Source organism: Globicephala melas, chromosome 7 (assembly GCF_963455315.2).
Source record: "Globicephala melas chromosome 7, mGloMel1.2, whole genome shotgun sequence".
Taxonomy (NCBI): Eukaryota; Metazoa; Chordata; class Mammalia; order Artiodactyla; family Delphinidae; genus Globicephala; species Globicephala melas.
Genome location: NC_083320.1, coordinates 16,379,319 through 16,395,688, shown reverse-complemented (window position 1 = coordinate 16,395,688; position 16,370 = coordinate 16,379,319). Strand labels below are relative to the sequence as shown.

Genomic DNA, 16,370 nt, shown 5'->3' with positions numbered 1-16,370 from the left:
GATGCAGGGCACACGGGTTCGTGCCCCGGTCCGGGAAGATCCCACGTGCCGCGGAGCGGCTGGGCCCGTGAGCCATGGCCGCTGAGCCTGCGCGTCCGGAGCCTGTGCTCCGCAATGGGAGAGGCCACAACAGTGAGAGGCCCGCGTACCGCAAAAAAAAAAAAAAAAAAAATAGCAGCGGGACCGTGGGTTGTTTTGCATGGGGCAAGGGGCCCGGGGAGTGACAACCAGGCACACTGGGTCGTGGGGGAGCGGGGAGGGTGCGGAGTTGTGTACAAAAAGGGCCCTGTGCAAATACCCCATTCTCCGGCTACACCCCCAATCTCTGGAAGCATTGAAATCAAAACCGAATTAATTTGCATGGTGTCTAAATCATTGGGTTCTGCATAAACAGAAGGAGATTTTGGCTGGAGTTTCCAAAGGAAGCCCTCTAGCCTTTGTGAAAGGGGGAAATGGGTGTGCTGTTTTGCATGAGGGCGCATACAGAATATGCAAATGAGGAATCTGCTGCCGGCAAAAGCAACCCTAGGCGGACAGCTGACGACCCGCATTCACGCAGAAAACGCTCCGTGTCTCCAAAGGGAGTTGTCAGCGGTACCAACCCGATTGTTTCCCCAGAAGCCCAAACAGACTCTGAATATTCATAAAATGTCCATTTAGTCATGGGACTATTAATTACCCTCCAGATCATGGGACCCAGTGACCTCACCTGCTCTCCTCCCCCAAAAATAGCTCAGAGGTACCAGCTGGAAGGGGACACAGTGAGAAAGGTTTTAGGCCCTAAGTGAAAAAGATACAGTCTCTCAGGGTCCAGGGGCCAGCTGAGGCCTTCTTTAATCATTCCTTCTCACAAGCACAGTAAAACTTAAGAGAGCACTGAGGCATGTTATTGGACACAGATAAACCGTTTTTAAAAAGCTAAGGGCTACAAATTGTTGCCTAATTTTATAGAAACATCTAAAGGGTTGAATAAATGTCATTCTTCTAAGCTACCTAAATCTCCCAGATTCTGAAAGTTTCCAGAGCTTTCTTATTTTACTTTAACTTTAAAGTTAAAGACAGAAGTACACTCTCTGTACCTGCCAGAAAAACAAAAAGCTGATGGACCAGTGCAGCGGTTCTCAAACTTTTTGGTCTCATGACCCTTTTACACACTCTTAGAAACAACTGAGGATGCCAACGTGCTTTTGTTTATGTGGGTTAAAGCTACCAATATTTACCATTAGAAATTGAAACTGAGAGGAACTTATTTAAAAGTATCGATAATAAACCCATTACATGTTAACACAATATGTTTTAATGAAAAAAATTACTTTATTTTCTAAAGTAAAATTAGTGAGAAGAGTGACATCGTTAAATGCCTGGCTTAACAGAGGACAGCTGGATTCTCTATTCAATTTGATGAGATGAGCCATCCCGTATCAGGTAGCCTCTGGAAAACTCCATTCATGAGAAAAGGGGAGGGAAAAGGCGAATGACATATCAGTATTAAAGTTTTGACCTTGCAGACCACATGAAAAGGTCTTGGGGAACCCAGCTGGAACACACTTTGAGAATCACTGCAGTAGGCTGGATAACAGAGGATTTGATCAATGCAGATAAGAACAGCCATTTCATACCATCCCCTACACCCTTGCATAATATCACCACTGCCCTCACCTCTCCCCCCGCCAAAAAAATCTACTTCAAACCCTAAACCGGTTTCCATTGTTGGACAGACAATGACCTAATAGCCCATACTGTCACCATATTTCTATCGAACAACAAAAAAATTAACAATAACATTTCCACTTCATGAGTGCTTAATCATTCTAGGCACTGTGCTAAACCCTTTGTACACGCGTGCTGATATGTGTGTATCATACATAATAACATACCATTGTCAGCAATCTGCAGATGTAAACTTGAGGTTAGGGAGGTTAAGTTAGTGACCATGATTGCACACCTGGTTAAGCAGCACACCTAGAAACTAAACTCAAGTCTCCAACTTCAAAGGCAGGTCTTAGCCCTTTTGTGCTAATAACTATGTTAACTCGTGGGCTGCAGAGATTTTTGAACATTCAGATCATAGAGATGGTTCATGAACATGATGAAAATAGTTAAGACCCAACTGAAGTAGGAATTACAAAAAAGGACCTCATAATACGTGAGTCACATGCAAAGATTCTGATATAGCATGTTGACTCCATGAAACACTACTCCACCAAATAAATGTTTAATATGAAACAGGCCACAATACCTTATGCATTTATTTATTCATTCATTCAATGAACATTTAATGAGACTCCACTGTGTTCCTTAATTGTCAGTGGTGTTACTTGTCTGGTTATCCTAGACTGACCTCCTCCACATCCATGCTCATAGTCAAGAAGTTTTACTAAATTCACTTGTCCAAGATAAAGCCAGAAAAATAACAAAGCAAGGCTAATCCAAATTTTTAAAAAATGTACACGTATGATTTACAAATTAAAGTGTTTGCTTAAAAGTATTACCAGGAAAAACTAAGACACACTAACTATCAACCAACAAGGAAAAAAATTAAAGTATGATCTATTCATACTACAGAATATTAATTATCAATTATGAAGGATGGAAAAAAGTTATATTCTCTAATATGGAGTGATGTCCATGACAAACAGTCAAGCATCTTAAAAACAAGATGACAAGAAGATGATTCCATTTCCATAATTTTTTAAAATACATGAATATAGATATATTTGCATTATCTACCAAATCATAAGGAGTGGGAACTCAGAAATAAGTTGGAGTAAGAGTCTGAAGCATACAGTTCTTTGGTAATGTTAAATTCATTAATTAAATGCAAAAAAAATTGCCCCCCAAAAACCTAAGTATTAAAATTCAACGATGTGAAAGTCAAACATGTATCATGACCACCTCTGTTTCGCGCTGTAGTAACTGAAAAGCCATTTAATCTGTCTTTCTCCTAAAGACTCAAGTCTTAACAGAATAATTGTGTCTTAATTCATTTTTGAAATGTACAAGGAAGTTCAGTCAGATTAAAATAAATCATCAAATCTTAAATATCGGATTCAAACATCCCTGAGGTAATTCCTACGTGGTGCTTTGGTGAATCCCAAATAGAGACCATTGCCTGATTCACACTCACAAAAGAAGCCTGGTCACACGTAGAAGGGAAAATAAAAAAGTATAACGGGAAAAGGACAATAATTAAACCCTGCTCTTCTCAGATGTAAAGAATCGTGTCTTTCAATGATCACAGCCATGCTTCAAAGCCAGAGATAAAAGCAGCCATGTGACTTGAGCAATTGATTCTTAAAGACATGATTCAAAGGTAGAAGAAAAATTTCAGAAGTGGAAAGGGTATAACAGTATCTCTCTGAACTATATTTTAAATGCTTCCTTTCCCGTACTGTGTTCTCCTACGGTCCTTCTATAATATATTAGGAAAACAAAGTAATAATTTTTGTCTAAACACAGCCCTCTCCCTCTTTTCAGAGCACAGATGGGAACTATTTTACAGCCATCAAAGCATTTCTGTATCGTTCTTTCTCAAAAGAGCTTTTAATAAGATACCTTTCGCTGATAGGAAGGTATCATATATGTAATGATATATAATATAGGTCCTAGATATAGAGGACCCCAAACAATTTACAGCAAAATTATGTATTTAAGCAAGGTTTAATTCCTACCTAGCATTATTTGGCCTTAAGTGACTCCATAAGAATGTTTTCTTTTCATTAGTATTATTTTTATCCATGCTCTCTGAAAATATTGCTTATTAATCTTTCACAAAGAGTAAATCTGTGACTTCCCTTTCATTGTTCAGCTCTTTATTTAAGCAAAGAATAAGTTAATAAAGAATCTTTTCCTCTCTTCCTCCTGCTTAATATTTCTGAGGTAATAAAACAGCCCTGTAAAACATCTGGAACATTCCCTCCCGGGGGCGGGGGGGACATGTCTCAGGAGGATTTTGTTTCCTTTTTCCTACTAACTGGCACAGTTACTTATCCGCTGCACCCAATCACTAGGCAAGTTCAAACTACTGCTAACACCAGGCAGACATTCTCCTGGAGAAGACAAATGAGTGGCTCACACTCTTTTTTGTCCTGCTGAGACCGAGCCAGATCATTTCAGAAAATGGTATTCAAGGGCAGAATGAACTTGCAGCTGCTTCAAAGGGCAATGCCCGCCATCACCCTGCCGCTCTTGACACTTTTGACGCGGCCACTCACCTCCGTCTGCATTTGCATGTACTGCTTGGAGGTAAGAACTCCAAGAGGAAGTGTAGTCCTGTCCCCAAGGTCCCTTGAGGACTCCAGCCGATGACCAGGGTTAGATGCAAACAACAGCACACCCCAGGCCCCCACCCGCCCTGGCCATTTTTGCCCAAGGATCTTTTGTCAAACATTTAAGATCTTAATCAATCTTCACTCTGACCTCCCAGACCCCAAGGAAGATGGATGAGGAAGTAGGTGACCTTTCACCTGTTCTTCTATTTGTCCTGCCACAGCAGACCCATTGAAAAGACAATTGGGGAGGAACCTGCAGCCAGAGTTCTGAAGACTTGCCCATTCTCCTTTATATCCTTTCTTAAGCTCCCTTTACGCCCTGGTCTTTCTTGTCCCACTTCCAAATCACTTTTCTTTCACTCAGAAGAAAGTTCTCTTTCCTGTAGGGGAGGGGAAAAAAATGACACTCTCCAAATATCATTTTCAAATGAATGTTATTCTTTGTTAGGGCAAAGGCAATGCTTCCTATCTTTGTCCTTGACTTCTAAGAGCGGTTTTAAGATGGATTTCCCTTTTACCATTTTAACTCAACAACCTTAAAATTCAACAGCTATGACCTTGGTAACAGCTGAGTGATAAAGGAAATGTTAGCATTAACATCAGATTAATGCTTTATGATCTAAAAGGTGATTTTTACTAATTTGACATCACTGTGTCCTCATAGCAAGTCTCTAAGCTAAGTACAATTATTATCAACCCATTTTATAGATGAACAAACCAAGGCTCAGAGGGCTGAAGCAATGCTTAAGGTCTTGCAGCTGAGTGACCAAACTGAGACACATTTCCTTGTGTTGATGTTCTTTCTGCTCTTCCTAGATAATCCTGATACTCCAGTAATGATGGCACGGATGGAGGAAACCATTTTCATTACTCTTAAGATGTTTACAGTCTTGAGTTATTCCTAAAAAATTCTCACTCAAATTTGGAATTTTAGAATTGTTGTCATTCAAGTTTTTTCTTCCTCCCTAAATTCATCAGAGATTCTTACCTGGTAGTCTTAAATACAAGCAAAGTGCAAGGTTTTGTGCAAAAAGTGTCTTCTTGAAAGATTTAATCATTTTACAAGTAGCAAAGAAAATACCTGGGTAGCAAGAGTGCAGAGAACAAAGATTCTCAAAAATAGCTTAATCGACCTTCCCCTTCCATTAAATATCTCGCCTTGTGTTAGGAACAGTTTGCTCAGAAACGGACTGGACCTAAAACATGAAGCCTCACCCTTTCCATGGACCACATGATGATGAACTGGATTCCCAAGGTTATTTCCATAAAGCCAACCACTACCATGTTCAATTGCCTTTACATTCACTTCCCCCTCCATCTTTTTCTCTTTTCCTTCTCATTTGGGTTGTAAAAATGTCAAGGAGTCTCACTGTGCAGCAATGTATGAGTTACTGGGCTCTGTGACAATTGGAAATCAATGACGTTAGATACAGAGAAATGTACTAATGCCAGAAGCATGAACATTTGAGTAAGAAATGGAAGACAATGTGTGTGTGTGTGTTTAAATATATATAAGAATCTTGAAATGTAAAGATGTGCAAGTCCTGTCTTACAAAAATCAAAAAGGCAGAATAATTTACTCTAAAATGTGATGCAATGTCACTGCCCTATTCATTTCACTCTTCCTGCTATGATGATTGTAATTTCAGTGCCAGTAACAATGCACTCACGTATTTTCTAATGTTAATACCAGAATCTACTTCAGGGTTTCCATTTGGTACAGCTTAGCTAGTAGTTGCCAAGTCAAGAGTTAACAAAATGGCAAGAAATCAACCTTTGTAAAAACAAAACAAAACAAAAAAACCCTTGAAATTCCAACCTTTAAATTTTCAAGTTCACAAGTTTACCTTTTGACTCTAGGTCAACAGAAAAGGTTGCCAGCCTTTATTCTGTTTTACTTTTCAATGCAGTTAAAAGACAGTCATTGTTAGCTATGCCTAGAAATAACTATAGCAGATCAAGAATGACACTTATGAACTCTGAAAGGAGAAATGCATAAACTCTATGACACCAAACTACCCCAAATGCAACTTTCTTTAGGTTATAACTGTTGATTTCCAATCAGTCAAGTGGATTGCTCCATAGTTAATCCCACCCTGTCATTAAGATGGTTGAAATGCCAGACAAATTGTTTGGCAGTCAGTTATTTCGGGCTCTTTAATCGCCAAATCAGATGAACCATGTGGCAATGCAGTCTACAGTTCAACAATTACCCTGAGAAAAGATTAATCTGATCTGTTCCAGAGATGGGACCAAGAGTTACACGCTTTAGTAGTAACCATAATAAGACTGGCAGCAGCAGACTATTAATAACCACTGAAAATAAATACCAAGCAAAAATTTAAATCTTGGAATAACTGCTTTTTTTGTAAGCCTTAATCCACACATGACATGAGCAATCCATATAAGTATGGATTACTCCCAGTCCTTCCTCAAACACAAAGCTGCTATAAAGAAGACAAGTTTGCAAACTCCCCAGAAAGGCGAAATAAGGGAAGAGGGAATTGCAGACACAGGACTTTAGGTGAGAGGAAAAAAAAAAAAGTCACCTTAGTAATATGATAAATAGTAATTAACATGATAAAAAAATCTGGATTTCTTCAGAAACTCAATAATCAAAATGGATTACAATTTACTATTGCCTCTGACCACAGATCGAATAAGAAGACTCTTCCTAGCTCTTTATCACCTCCTCAGGGAAATCAAGAGGTCTTTCATCAAGATTCATTTCACTTGGAAACCCTATCAATGGGTGCTCAGTGGAACATAAGGCACTTGAAACCTTGCCACTCCACTTTGCTGGGCCATGTCTACACTGGTCCACAAGGCAGGAAAAACTGGACTTTCCTCGCACAGCTCAATTTTAATCAGCAGGAGGAAACTGGAACAACAAATCCTAATTCCACCTTTAAATCATTCATGTACACATCCACACGAGGAGAGATGTTTACGGACAGGAGAACCATGGTTCGAAAATGTGTCGGCCCTCTTTAAGCAAGGATCAATCAGGGCCTTTCTTCAGCTTGTTCATTTACATTTCAGAGGGCACATCAAGCCGGTTCAGATCTAAGTGCCTGTTAGCAAATGTGTTTGGCCTTCTGCTGATTACAGCAGCATCATTTATTTTGTCAGTATTAGAATCGTCTTAGCTTTGCCACCTGGAGCTGTAGCACTTACTCATTAGACCCCTCTGTCCCACCACATCCCACAGGGGCTGCTAATTACTGGCTTTACTCCATTTAGTCTCATCTCTGATTTAATTATGTGCACTCAGCCCTAATGAAAAGTACAAGATGGCTCTCCTTACCTTGGCATTCTCCATTCCGCTCTTCATGCCCGGCATGGCATAGGCAGTTGCCAATGGGTACCAGCCATTCACCATCTGCCCCGCAGTACATTTTTGGCACATCCTTCTCTTCTGAGTTGTTGACACAGGAGCCTCGAACTTCCACCAGGGAAGACGTATCGGCCCCTGTGATGGTGTCTGGAAACTGAGCCAGATTGCGAACGGTGAGCGGACACTTCTTGTAGAACACTCGGACCGAAACCAAGGCGATGCAGGCCCCTACATCCTGAAACGCCAGGTAGAACCCCTTTTTGCTCAATGGCCCTACATCCCGGATTTCCGTGTTCAGCTTCATGATCCGGTCGCCAATGTCCACTTGGGTGAAGCTCTCGTCGGCGGCGATGGTGTCAATTTTGGCAAACTGGCTCTCTCGGATAAAACGCTCCTTGTCGTTGTCTGATTCATAGTAGTACAGGTTAAACGTCTCCTTGCAAGTGCCCATGACACCCGGAAGACTGTTGCAGTCCCTCAAGGTGAACTTGATCTCAATGTACACCCTCTGAGCCCCTTCTCGGGTGATCCAATCAGTTCGCAGCCAATTATTCTGGCTGGGCTCCATCACGTTGCACACTTGGTAGGTTCGGATTGGCGTATTTTTTTCATCCATAATACTCACTTCCTCCCACTGCACAGATCCAAAGGAAATGCATCGATTACAAACATTTCATCATACCGTGACTTATCAGTTCTATTTTACCCTCATAGCACAGTGATGATTTTTGTTGCAGTAAGAAAGAAAGCTACCCAGCGCTAATTCCTCACCAAGGTGATATTATATTGGGAAAGTATTTTAATTTTCACTCTTGCCTCAGATCCAGAGGCTTTGCTGGATTGATTGCTTTTGAGTTCTCAGCAGTTCCTCGTTCGTGGTGGTCTAACAACCTCAAATTCACCTATTACAACTGCTACAAGTTCAAGTGACAACAGTTCAAACTTACTCATAAATGAAAAAACTAGTATGTGTATTGTTTCAACAACTGAGCAGAGACCTGCAAATTAAGAGCAGGAAGTGCAGAGTCTGCCAAAGGAAGACAGTTATCAGTCAATCAGTGGTGCTCCTGTCAGAACTCTGCTCTCTAATACCTAAAAAAAAAAAGTCTATTTTTTTTTTTTTTTTGGCGATGTCACTACTCTTTAAAGGGGTAAAGAAAATCTCACCATTTTGGTTTTGGTAATCCTGGGAAGACAGAGAGTAAACTTTATGGTTAGATTTCTCAAATACACTGTCATTTATGATGGTAGAACACTTTTCAAGAACATGTATTCAGTCAAAAAGTTTGTATACTGTTCTTATTTTTAAAACAAAGTAAACACGAATGCACACGTGCATTGCTTCTAAATAGACTGTAGATATTGAGAATAAAACAGTAAGTGGTATTTATGAGTCAAAGCCCAAGAAAATTAAAGAAGGATAGTAGGGTTTTCTTTCAATCTACTTCCTAACATAGAGACTCTCATAGTGGGCTAATCTGAATTCAGCAAAATTCACTGTGACTAGCGTAGTTTCCTTCTCGCTGTGGCTTTTAAAATAATCCTAAAAGCAGCAAGATAATAATTTGGGGCTCCTACCAGACTGATAGACAGCCTCCAATTCTTCATTAATATCTACAGTAATTCCTTTATATAGATCTGGTATAAATCAGCTTAAGTATCTAACACATGAATATAATTAGAAGAAAAAAGATAGTTTAAAAAAAATTTGTATTCTGTAATAGCTATACTTAAAGCTCCATTCAAGCCAATGAAGTACACAGAATCATAACATATCTTTTAACAGGTTTCCCATCTGTGCATTGGATGGATGGAAATGTTACTATTAATGGATGGAAATGTTACTATGTGAAGGGTCATAATGCATAAAATTCTGTATCCCTTTCATCTGCCACCATTATGAAAGTTTTAGAACTGGGAGAGTTAAGTGCCCTGTGGTGATTAAAATTTCTTTTTATCCACTAAGCAATAAATCACCAGTAATTTACTTATTTGGGGGAAATTCATGTAAATCCAAAAATAGATCCCCACCTTCAAAAAAACCTACTCAGCATGCTTCTCATCTCAGAACAAAGGAAATATGGAAAAACACATTTATCAATGTAAATGAAAGCACATAGGGATATCTCCACAGTTCATACACATAATTCAGGTCTAATTCGAATTTTCCAGCCCGAACTTAATTGTCTAAACACATTGATCAATTCAGCAGAACAAGGACAAATCTCCCCTTAGTTTTGCATTTTACAATCAGTGTCAGAAACTCAGTATACTCCTTTAAATGAACACTGAAAAGAAATTAGGTTTTTGCTACAATGTTGCCATCAGAAACCATCACTTTCCATTATTTTCATGTTCTGCTTAGCTGTTCTGATGGCAAAATGAAAGAACAGTGACTACAATTCATTTTTGACCTGGTGGTATTGTCACATAAGGTTTCTTTTTCTTTTTAAAAATAACAACAACAACAAACAAATAAATGTCATTATTCGTCAAAATTATAATCTCAAATTTCCAGCCAAGAAAGATGTGAACTGTTCTAACAATAAGTAGAGATTTCAGAATAATCCAAAGATTCAAATATGCTTGTATACTCAGAAAGACTTTTTTAAAGCCAATCCACCCCCTACTTGTTAGATATCCAATTTACCCCTTCATTCTAGGCCCCAAAAAGTCTTCTTTATTACAAAATCTAGAAATTAATTAAACTTTATAATTTGGCACATAATTTCTCAATGGCTACTATGTAGTTTGGAAGGACTAATTCTATTATACACAAATAAAATTTCATTTTTTATGTTTCCTAACAATATTTAAAACATTACACACATGGTATTTAAGGAAAGGGAAGGAATACATTCTATATTCAGAAGTCCACATTCTGCCCATAAAAGGTTCTGGGTTGTGTACAGTCAGCTATGCACAGTATTTTTTTTTTTTTTTAAGGGGCATGGAGACAACCAAAAGAAGTTTTGTGTCTAGAAAAAGTGACCAGGTGCTCTTTCAACAGTTCTCTGGGAGCTGGGGTGGGGGGAGGGAGATGTCTGCAGCATATTAAGTTGCAATAAAAGCTTCCCAGAAACTAGATAGACCATGAACTGTACTTGAAAATGTGCTACTCCTTGCTTTTCAATAGGTCACATGTATATTTAGTGTAACAAGTCAGGTCCAAAATCATACTAGACGTATCCTCTCTTCAAACTTGGGAACAGCCAGTAAGAAAAGTAAGGCTCATTAATTTTTTTAATGCAAGTACTGATACCTTCCATCCTCAGTTTTGCCAGCAGTTCTAATACATTCGGCCTACAGAGCAATACCTCTGGTGTAGCATGGGAAAGCCTCCTTGAATCAATGACCTTTCCAGGGTATAGGATTAACAAGAGTCTGACTCTCACAAGATAAAGCTGTACCTTTCTTCGCATTCAAAGGATGAGGGCAATTGCCTGCAATCAGCGGTGAATACAGCCTGTCTACACTGCCAGAGACCTGCCAATCATTCTCCCTCCCTTTAAAAAAAAATGGTTTTGAGGGCAGACTAGAATTTTTCAGCAGAGACCCAACCAACTTCAGTCAAGTTCAGGCAGAAAAACAGGAAGGCAGGACAATCTCCATTTTATTTCAAATGGATGACAAGACTTGCTTTGGAAAAAGCCTAAAATTTTCCATTCTTGCCTTGTCTTATTTTTGAAGCCCATCTTCTATAACAGTTTCTGTGAATCTTTATTTTTTTTCAATCCTTTATTGTTTATTCAATGGCCAGGTGTGGAGCGCCGTACTGGGTGCTGGCATTACAATTTTTGCCTGATAAAGACTCCTAATCTTTCACCCCCACCGCTTTTAATCAAATGGCTCAGTCGTAGACTATCAAGTAAAGGTAGGATGATATGCTTAATTTTTAAAGGATTTGAGAGTTTCAGTTTGGCAGATGCCAGAGTTACACATTGTACTGATTTCTTTCCAAAGCTGATTCATTCTGACCTATTATTAAGGGGGGAGGATGGGGTAGGAGAATGTGGCTATTGACCTAATTCTATTCTCATGGCAAATTCAAGAAGAAATGAACAGTGATGCCCTCTCATACGCTATAATCCAGCCTCCCCAGTCCCCAAAGATCCAAGATTCCAAATACTTTAACTTTCATATTTAGTAACAACAATGCCAAACTTGGGGCTTTTTTTTTTTTTCTGCATAGATGTTGCCCTTGGTACAAGTTTGTAAGGCTTTCTCTCAGCGTGCAAGCGAAAAGCAGCTGATTTAAGATTGTCATAGCAAGTTACAGAGCCCCCCGCTGCTCACACACAGAACTAAACCTGCTCCTGGTACAATTAGAAATGTTCTCTCCCTGGTATTTTTATTTATTCATTTTCCTCCTCTGGAAATAGAACAATTGCTCTAAAATTAACCCTGTCAGGACTTCATGGCTATCACTGCAATAGGCATAAATACGAATTTGGTCCCCAGATCGTATTTCTTGTTGGTGTTTTAGTCTTAAATAGGCATCTAAGGCAATGCCTCCACCAATCTCCTAGTTTGGAAACCCCTTTTGGATTCCAGTTCTTCCATGACAGAGCTATCCAAAGGGAGTATAGGATTTCTCCAACAAAGCGTAATTCACTTCATAGGCCATGGCGGAAATCTGACCCCCGGCCACAATCAACAAGAATCACGCCATTAGGACTCTCAGAAAGTTGCTAATCACTCCTTTTTACCCTGTGGATCAGAGAGCAATTCGGAACTTACCCCTCCTTCCAGAGGGCTTGCTATCCACCCAAGTTCTCCCTGAACAGATCTGGAATCCAGTAAAGTAACTGCAAAAAACCAAAGAAAAATAGATTAATTTCCAATTGCAAAAAGCCAATACTACAAAAAACCATTTGCCTGAGCGTTTCCATATGTGCCGAGGGTGTGCATATCCAACTCTGATCAAAACCTAAACCCGGTCTCACTTATGTAAATAATCATTACTCACTCGATCTTCTCCCCTCTTTAAATCTGCAGGTTCTTATTTATTTAACTTGCTTAGCATTTAAAATTCCATCCCAGGACTCAGTTGATTCTTTTTCTAAAAAGGATGAATTGAGAATCTCAAGTACAATTCAAAAAATAAATATATCTATGTAGGGCAGTTACACTCCCAAGCAAAATCTGCATTCATCTCTGTCTGGTATCTACTAGAGTTATTTGTTTTTGCAAGTTTCAGATGACCGCATAACTCATCATCATGGTGACAGAGCCACAAGTGAATTCTATCAGAGAGTACTCAAAAGGGTCATGAAAAGTCTCTCTCCCCTACCTTTTTTTTCTTTTTTTCCTCCACCACCAAATAAATAGGCCCTGGATGTGGTATCCGCTGCTTTTTTAAATATCAAAGTTTCAGAAGGGGGAAATGGCAGACGTGTGGAATTAGAATGCAAATACACTTAAGTATTCTATTTGGCCTTTTTGAAGACAATCGGAGACTCCTTCCCCCAAGAGGAAATCACCGGTTTAAATTTTAGTTATGGAGGACTGCCTAATAGATTTGGTATGCTTGTGCTACACCTAAGAGTATGCGTCCCAGCTTGGGGGGACCGGGAGGGCGGCTATACGACGGTCGCACCCCGCCCACGCTGGAACAGTCCTAGGCACCGAGAACATTGAAAACGACGCAATGAATTCCTAAACTCTCCACATTGTCTTTCCCACCGAGATCTGCAGGCCTGGGGGTCGAAAGGCCCATCTCAAAGGAACCACTGGGTTATTAATTTGATCAGGGAGGCTGGCTCTTCAGGCTGGGGGAGGGGTGGGAAATGGGAAACCTTCACCCTTGCTCGTGCGCACCCCAACTCTCAGTATCGCCCCCCGGCCCCTGAATTCTGCCCACCTCTCCTCTCATTTCACCCCGACGTCAAAGTAGTTAAAAATGAGCCTCTTTCTCCTGATTTTCCCGAGAAACCTGAATTCCTAGGTTCTGTTAATTATTTTAAAATGTAGAGCCTTCCCTGGGTCGCTCCCGCCCGGAGTTGCGCCCCCCGCCTTCTCTCCCCTTGGTCTCTAGAGAAAAGCCCGCTACATCCATTTGGATTTATGTAAGGTGGATTAGGGACACAAAGGGAACAATAAGACCCAATTTACAAAAAAAGGAAGGGAGTAGAAAGGGAGGGTAAAAGGGAGAAAAGAAAACGTGATGGGAATAAAAAGCAACAAAATGAATTAATTTTTAAGGGGGAGGAGGGGTCGGAGAGGGGTTGACCCCCCTCCTTTCTACATCAGCCTACAGCTCCATCACCGCCTTTTTTGTCTAGGGCTCCCAAGTTTTGCTCCCCAAAGAAAAAACAAGGGGAAAAAAGGAAAAAATCTCTGCGTTTGCTGCAGAGAGGTCTTGGGGGACGTCCTAACAAGAGTGCGAAGTAGTCAGGAGAACGCGGGATCCACGATACCGCTCAGAGGAACGACCCCAGGGACCGAGGGGCAGCAGGGACCGAGATGGCCCACGTCGGTAGGAGAGAGGAGATCGAAAGGGTGACAGAGCGCCTCTTTCCTCCCAAGCCTTGTCTGCCGGCAGGTGTGTGAATCTCTGGGAGGTTGCGTCCGGCGAGCTCTTGGCACCGCCCGCCCAGCCAAGGCTAAGTTGGTTTTTGGCTCCCTCCTTCGGAACAGGGAAAATGATAGATTGTACGGGAATGGATGCACGGATCCTGGAGAGATGGACAGTCGGATGGATGGATGGATGGATGGATGGATGGATGGGGGAGGGTGGGGAGGTGAAGGAGTCGGCGAGCCAGTTGCGCGCAGGCTCGAGCGTGAGCATCGCCGGAACATAAGCGCACACAATCGGGGCACTCGAGCACAGGCACACAATTGTCCGCGTCGACGCGGACACCCGCGCACCCAGACACCCATATGCGCGCGCGCGCGCGCATACCCACACGCACACGCAACTCGCCTTTCTCTGAGATCATCAGAAACTAAATGATGAACCCCCACTTCCCCGACACAGACACACACACACACACACACACACACAGCCCTCCAGCATGTCCAAACAGACGCACATAAAACTGAGCACCTACACTGATCCAGTTGGTCCGGCACGTTCCCTTCAAACTAACCCGGTGTACAGTTGTAGGGGCAAAAAGCTATAACTCGAGTACGTTCAGCTTGCCAGCGTGTTCCCAAGGTCTGCGGGGTGACATGAGGAGCTTGGTGTCCCCTAGGCCAGCAATCGCACCCCGACGGCACGGGGGCCCGGCTGGGAGAAAGGTATCTGACGCCGGGTGCTAGCAATCAAATCAGGTCACCGGCGACCGGCGAGCGGCGCCACGACCGCTGCGCGGCGGAGGCCCGGCAGCCAGGTCCCGGGAAGCGCAGGGCTCGGGAAACTTTGCAGAAACCAGAGCTCGCAAAGCTTTCGCAAGAACCCGAGAGCACCACCATCCCCTCAGGGACCTCCAGGTTTCCGTTCCCCCTCGACCTGGGCTGAGTGGGTAAGTGGCGGTAGGAGTAGGTCCACAAAATTTATTTATTTATTTGTTTTCTTGGCGTTGTCTCCCATGCATCCCCTCGGGGCACCTCGGGCTGCCCTCGCCGGTGGATGCCGATAAACTTTGTCCTTTCGCTACAAACTTGGGCAACCTCGCCACACGCACGGGTCACCGCCCCGAGGCAGGCTGCCCGGCCGCTCCCCGCCTTCCCTTCGCGGTTCCCGTCGCTCCAGACCCCTTTCTCCGGAGTCAAGGCGACCGCTCGCGCCGGGATCCCCCTGCACCCTCCGGCCTCGCGCTCCCGGGGACCATTCACCCGCCGATCTTCGCCTCTCTGTCCCAGACCGCAGAAAGGCCGCCCCGTTCTTACCTTCATTCGCGGGATACACCCTGGAACCGGTGACAGCGTCGCAAATCCCAAACAGAAACGAAAAGAGGAGGAAATAAAAAATCCCAGCCATGGTTCGCCGGTGCTAACGCTGCTCCTGCCGCTTCTATCCCAGTGGAATAAATGCTTAAGTTAGGAGTGCAGCAGGCTGAAGACATTGCCAAGGGGGTGGGCCCGGCCCGTGACGTGCACCCGCCAGTCCGGGGCTTGCAGCCAATAGTAGCGCAGAAGGGGTTGCCTTGCTCCGCCCCCGATGAGCAGAGCCCGCCCCTATGCCCCGCCCACTCGGCTCGGCTGGGCGCTTGGTCTCCCCGGGATTAAGGGGGCGAGTTCTGCCGCGTCCCTCCCCTGCTGGAGTGAAGCAGCGGGTCCCCTGGTCGCATCTCAGCGGTCCAGCCCCTGGACGGCGGAAGGAGCTTCGAAAGACTCTGAATTGGTTGGGGGAAGTCCGAGGAAAGGGTGGGAACCCAATCTTACGCCTCGGGCGGTTTGAGATGGAGGAAAATGCTCTTTTATTGCAATAAAAAAAGTATCAAGTTGACCTGCCTCTTTGCTGTTGCTCTTTTTCTGAGGGTCGAAGTGTTCGCCTCCCGCGCGCCCCGACTCAGGCTACACGTTCACTCCTGCGCGCGGCCGCGGCCTCTCTCTGCTACCTGGCTCCTGGCCCCATTTTGTGTCTTTGTGGTGCATCTACATATGAAATGCTCTTTGGGGAGAGTTCTGTGGCTTGATTACTGCTTTTTTCCCAGGCTCCCAGCTGCCTGGAGAGCGGTACCTAATCAGTCCCCAACGTCGAGTGCAGCCCTCGGCCTGTCTCCAGAGACTGAACGAAAGACTTTCTAGCAACGGAGAAGCCCCCTCAGGCCCCATCTCCGCGCTCAGCCTTGGAGGGAAAGGCGCTTCCACCTCCC

At 43.0% G+C, this 16,370-nt stretch overlaps 1 protein-coding gene across 2 annotated transcripts in view; it reads right to left on the bottom strand.

The window, feature by feature from the left end:
* Positions 1-15,599, bottom strand: part of EPHA4 (EPH receptor A4) — a 143,724-nt gene extending 128,125 nt beyond the window's left edge. For both annotated transcript variants that reach the window (XM_060301787.1, XM_060301786.1), the window contains exons 1-3: positions 15,442-15,599; positions 12,349-12,416; positions 7,579-8,242 (exon numbers count right to left, since the gene is read on the bottom strand). In XM_060301787.1, the coding sequence (XP_060157770.1) occupies positions 7,579-8,242; positions 12,349-12,416; positions 15,442-15,532 (823 nt within the window). In that variant the 5' untranslated portion in view covers positions 15,533-15,599. The remainder of the gene's footprint in view (positions 1-7,578; positions 8,243-12,348; positions 12,417-15,441) is intronic.
* Positions 15,600-16,370: the final 771 nt, after the last annotated feature.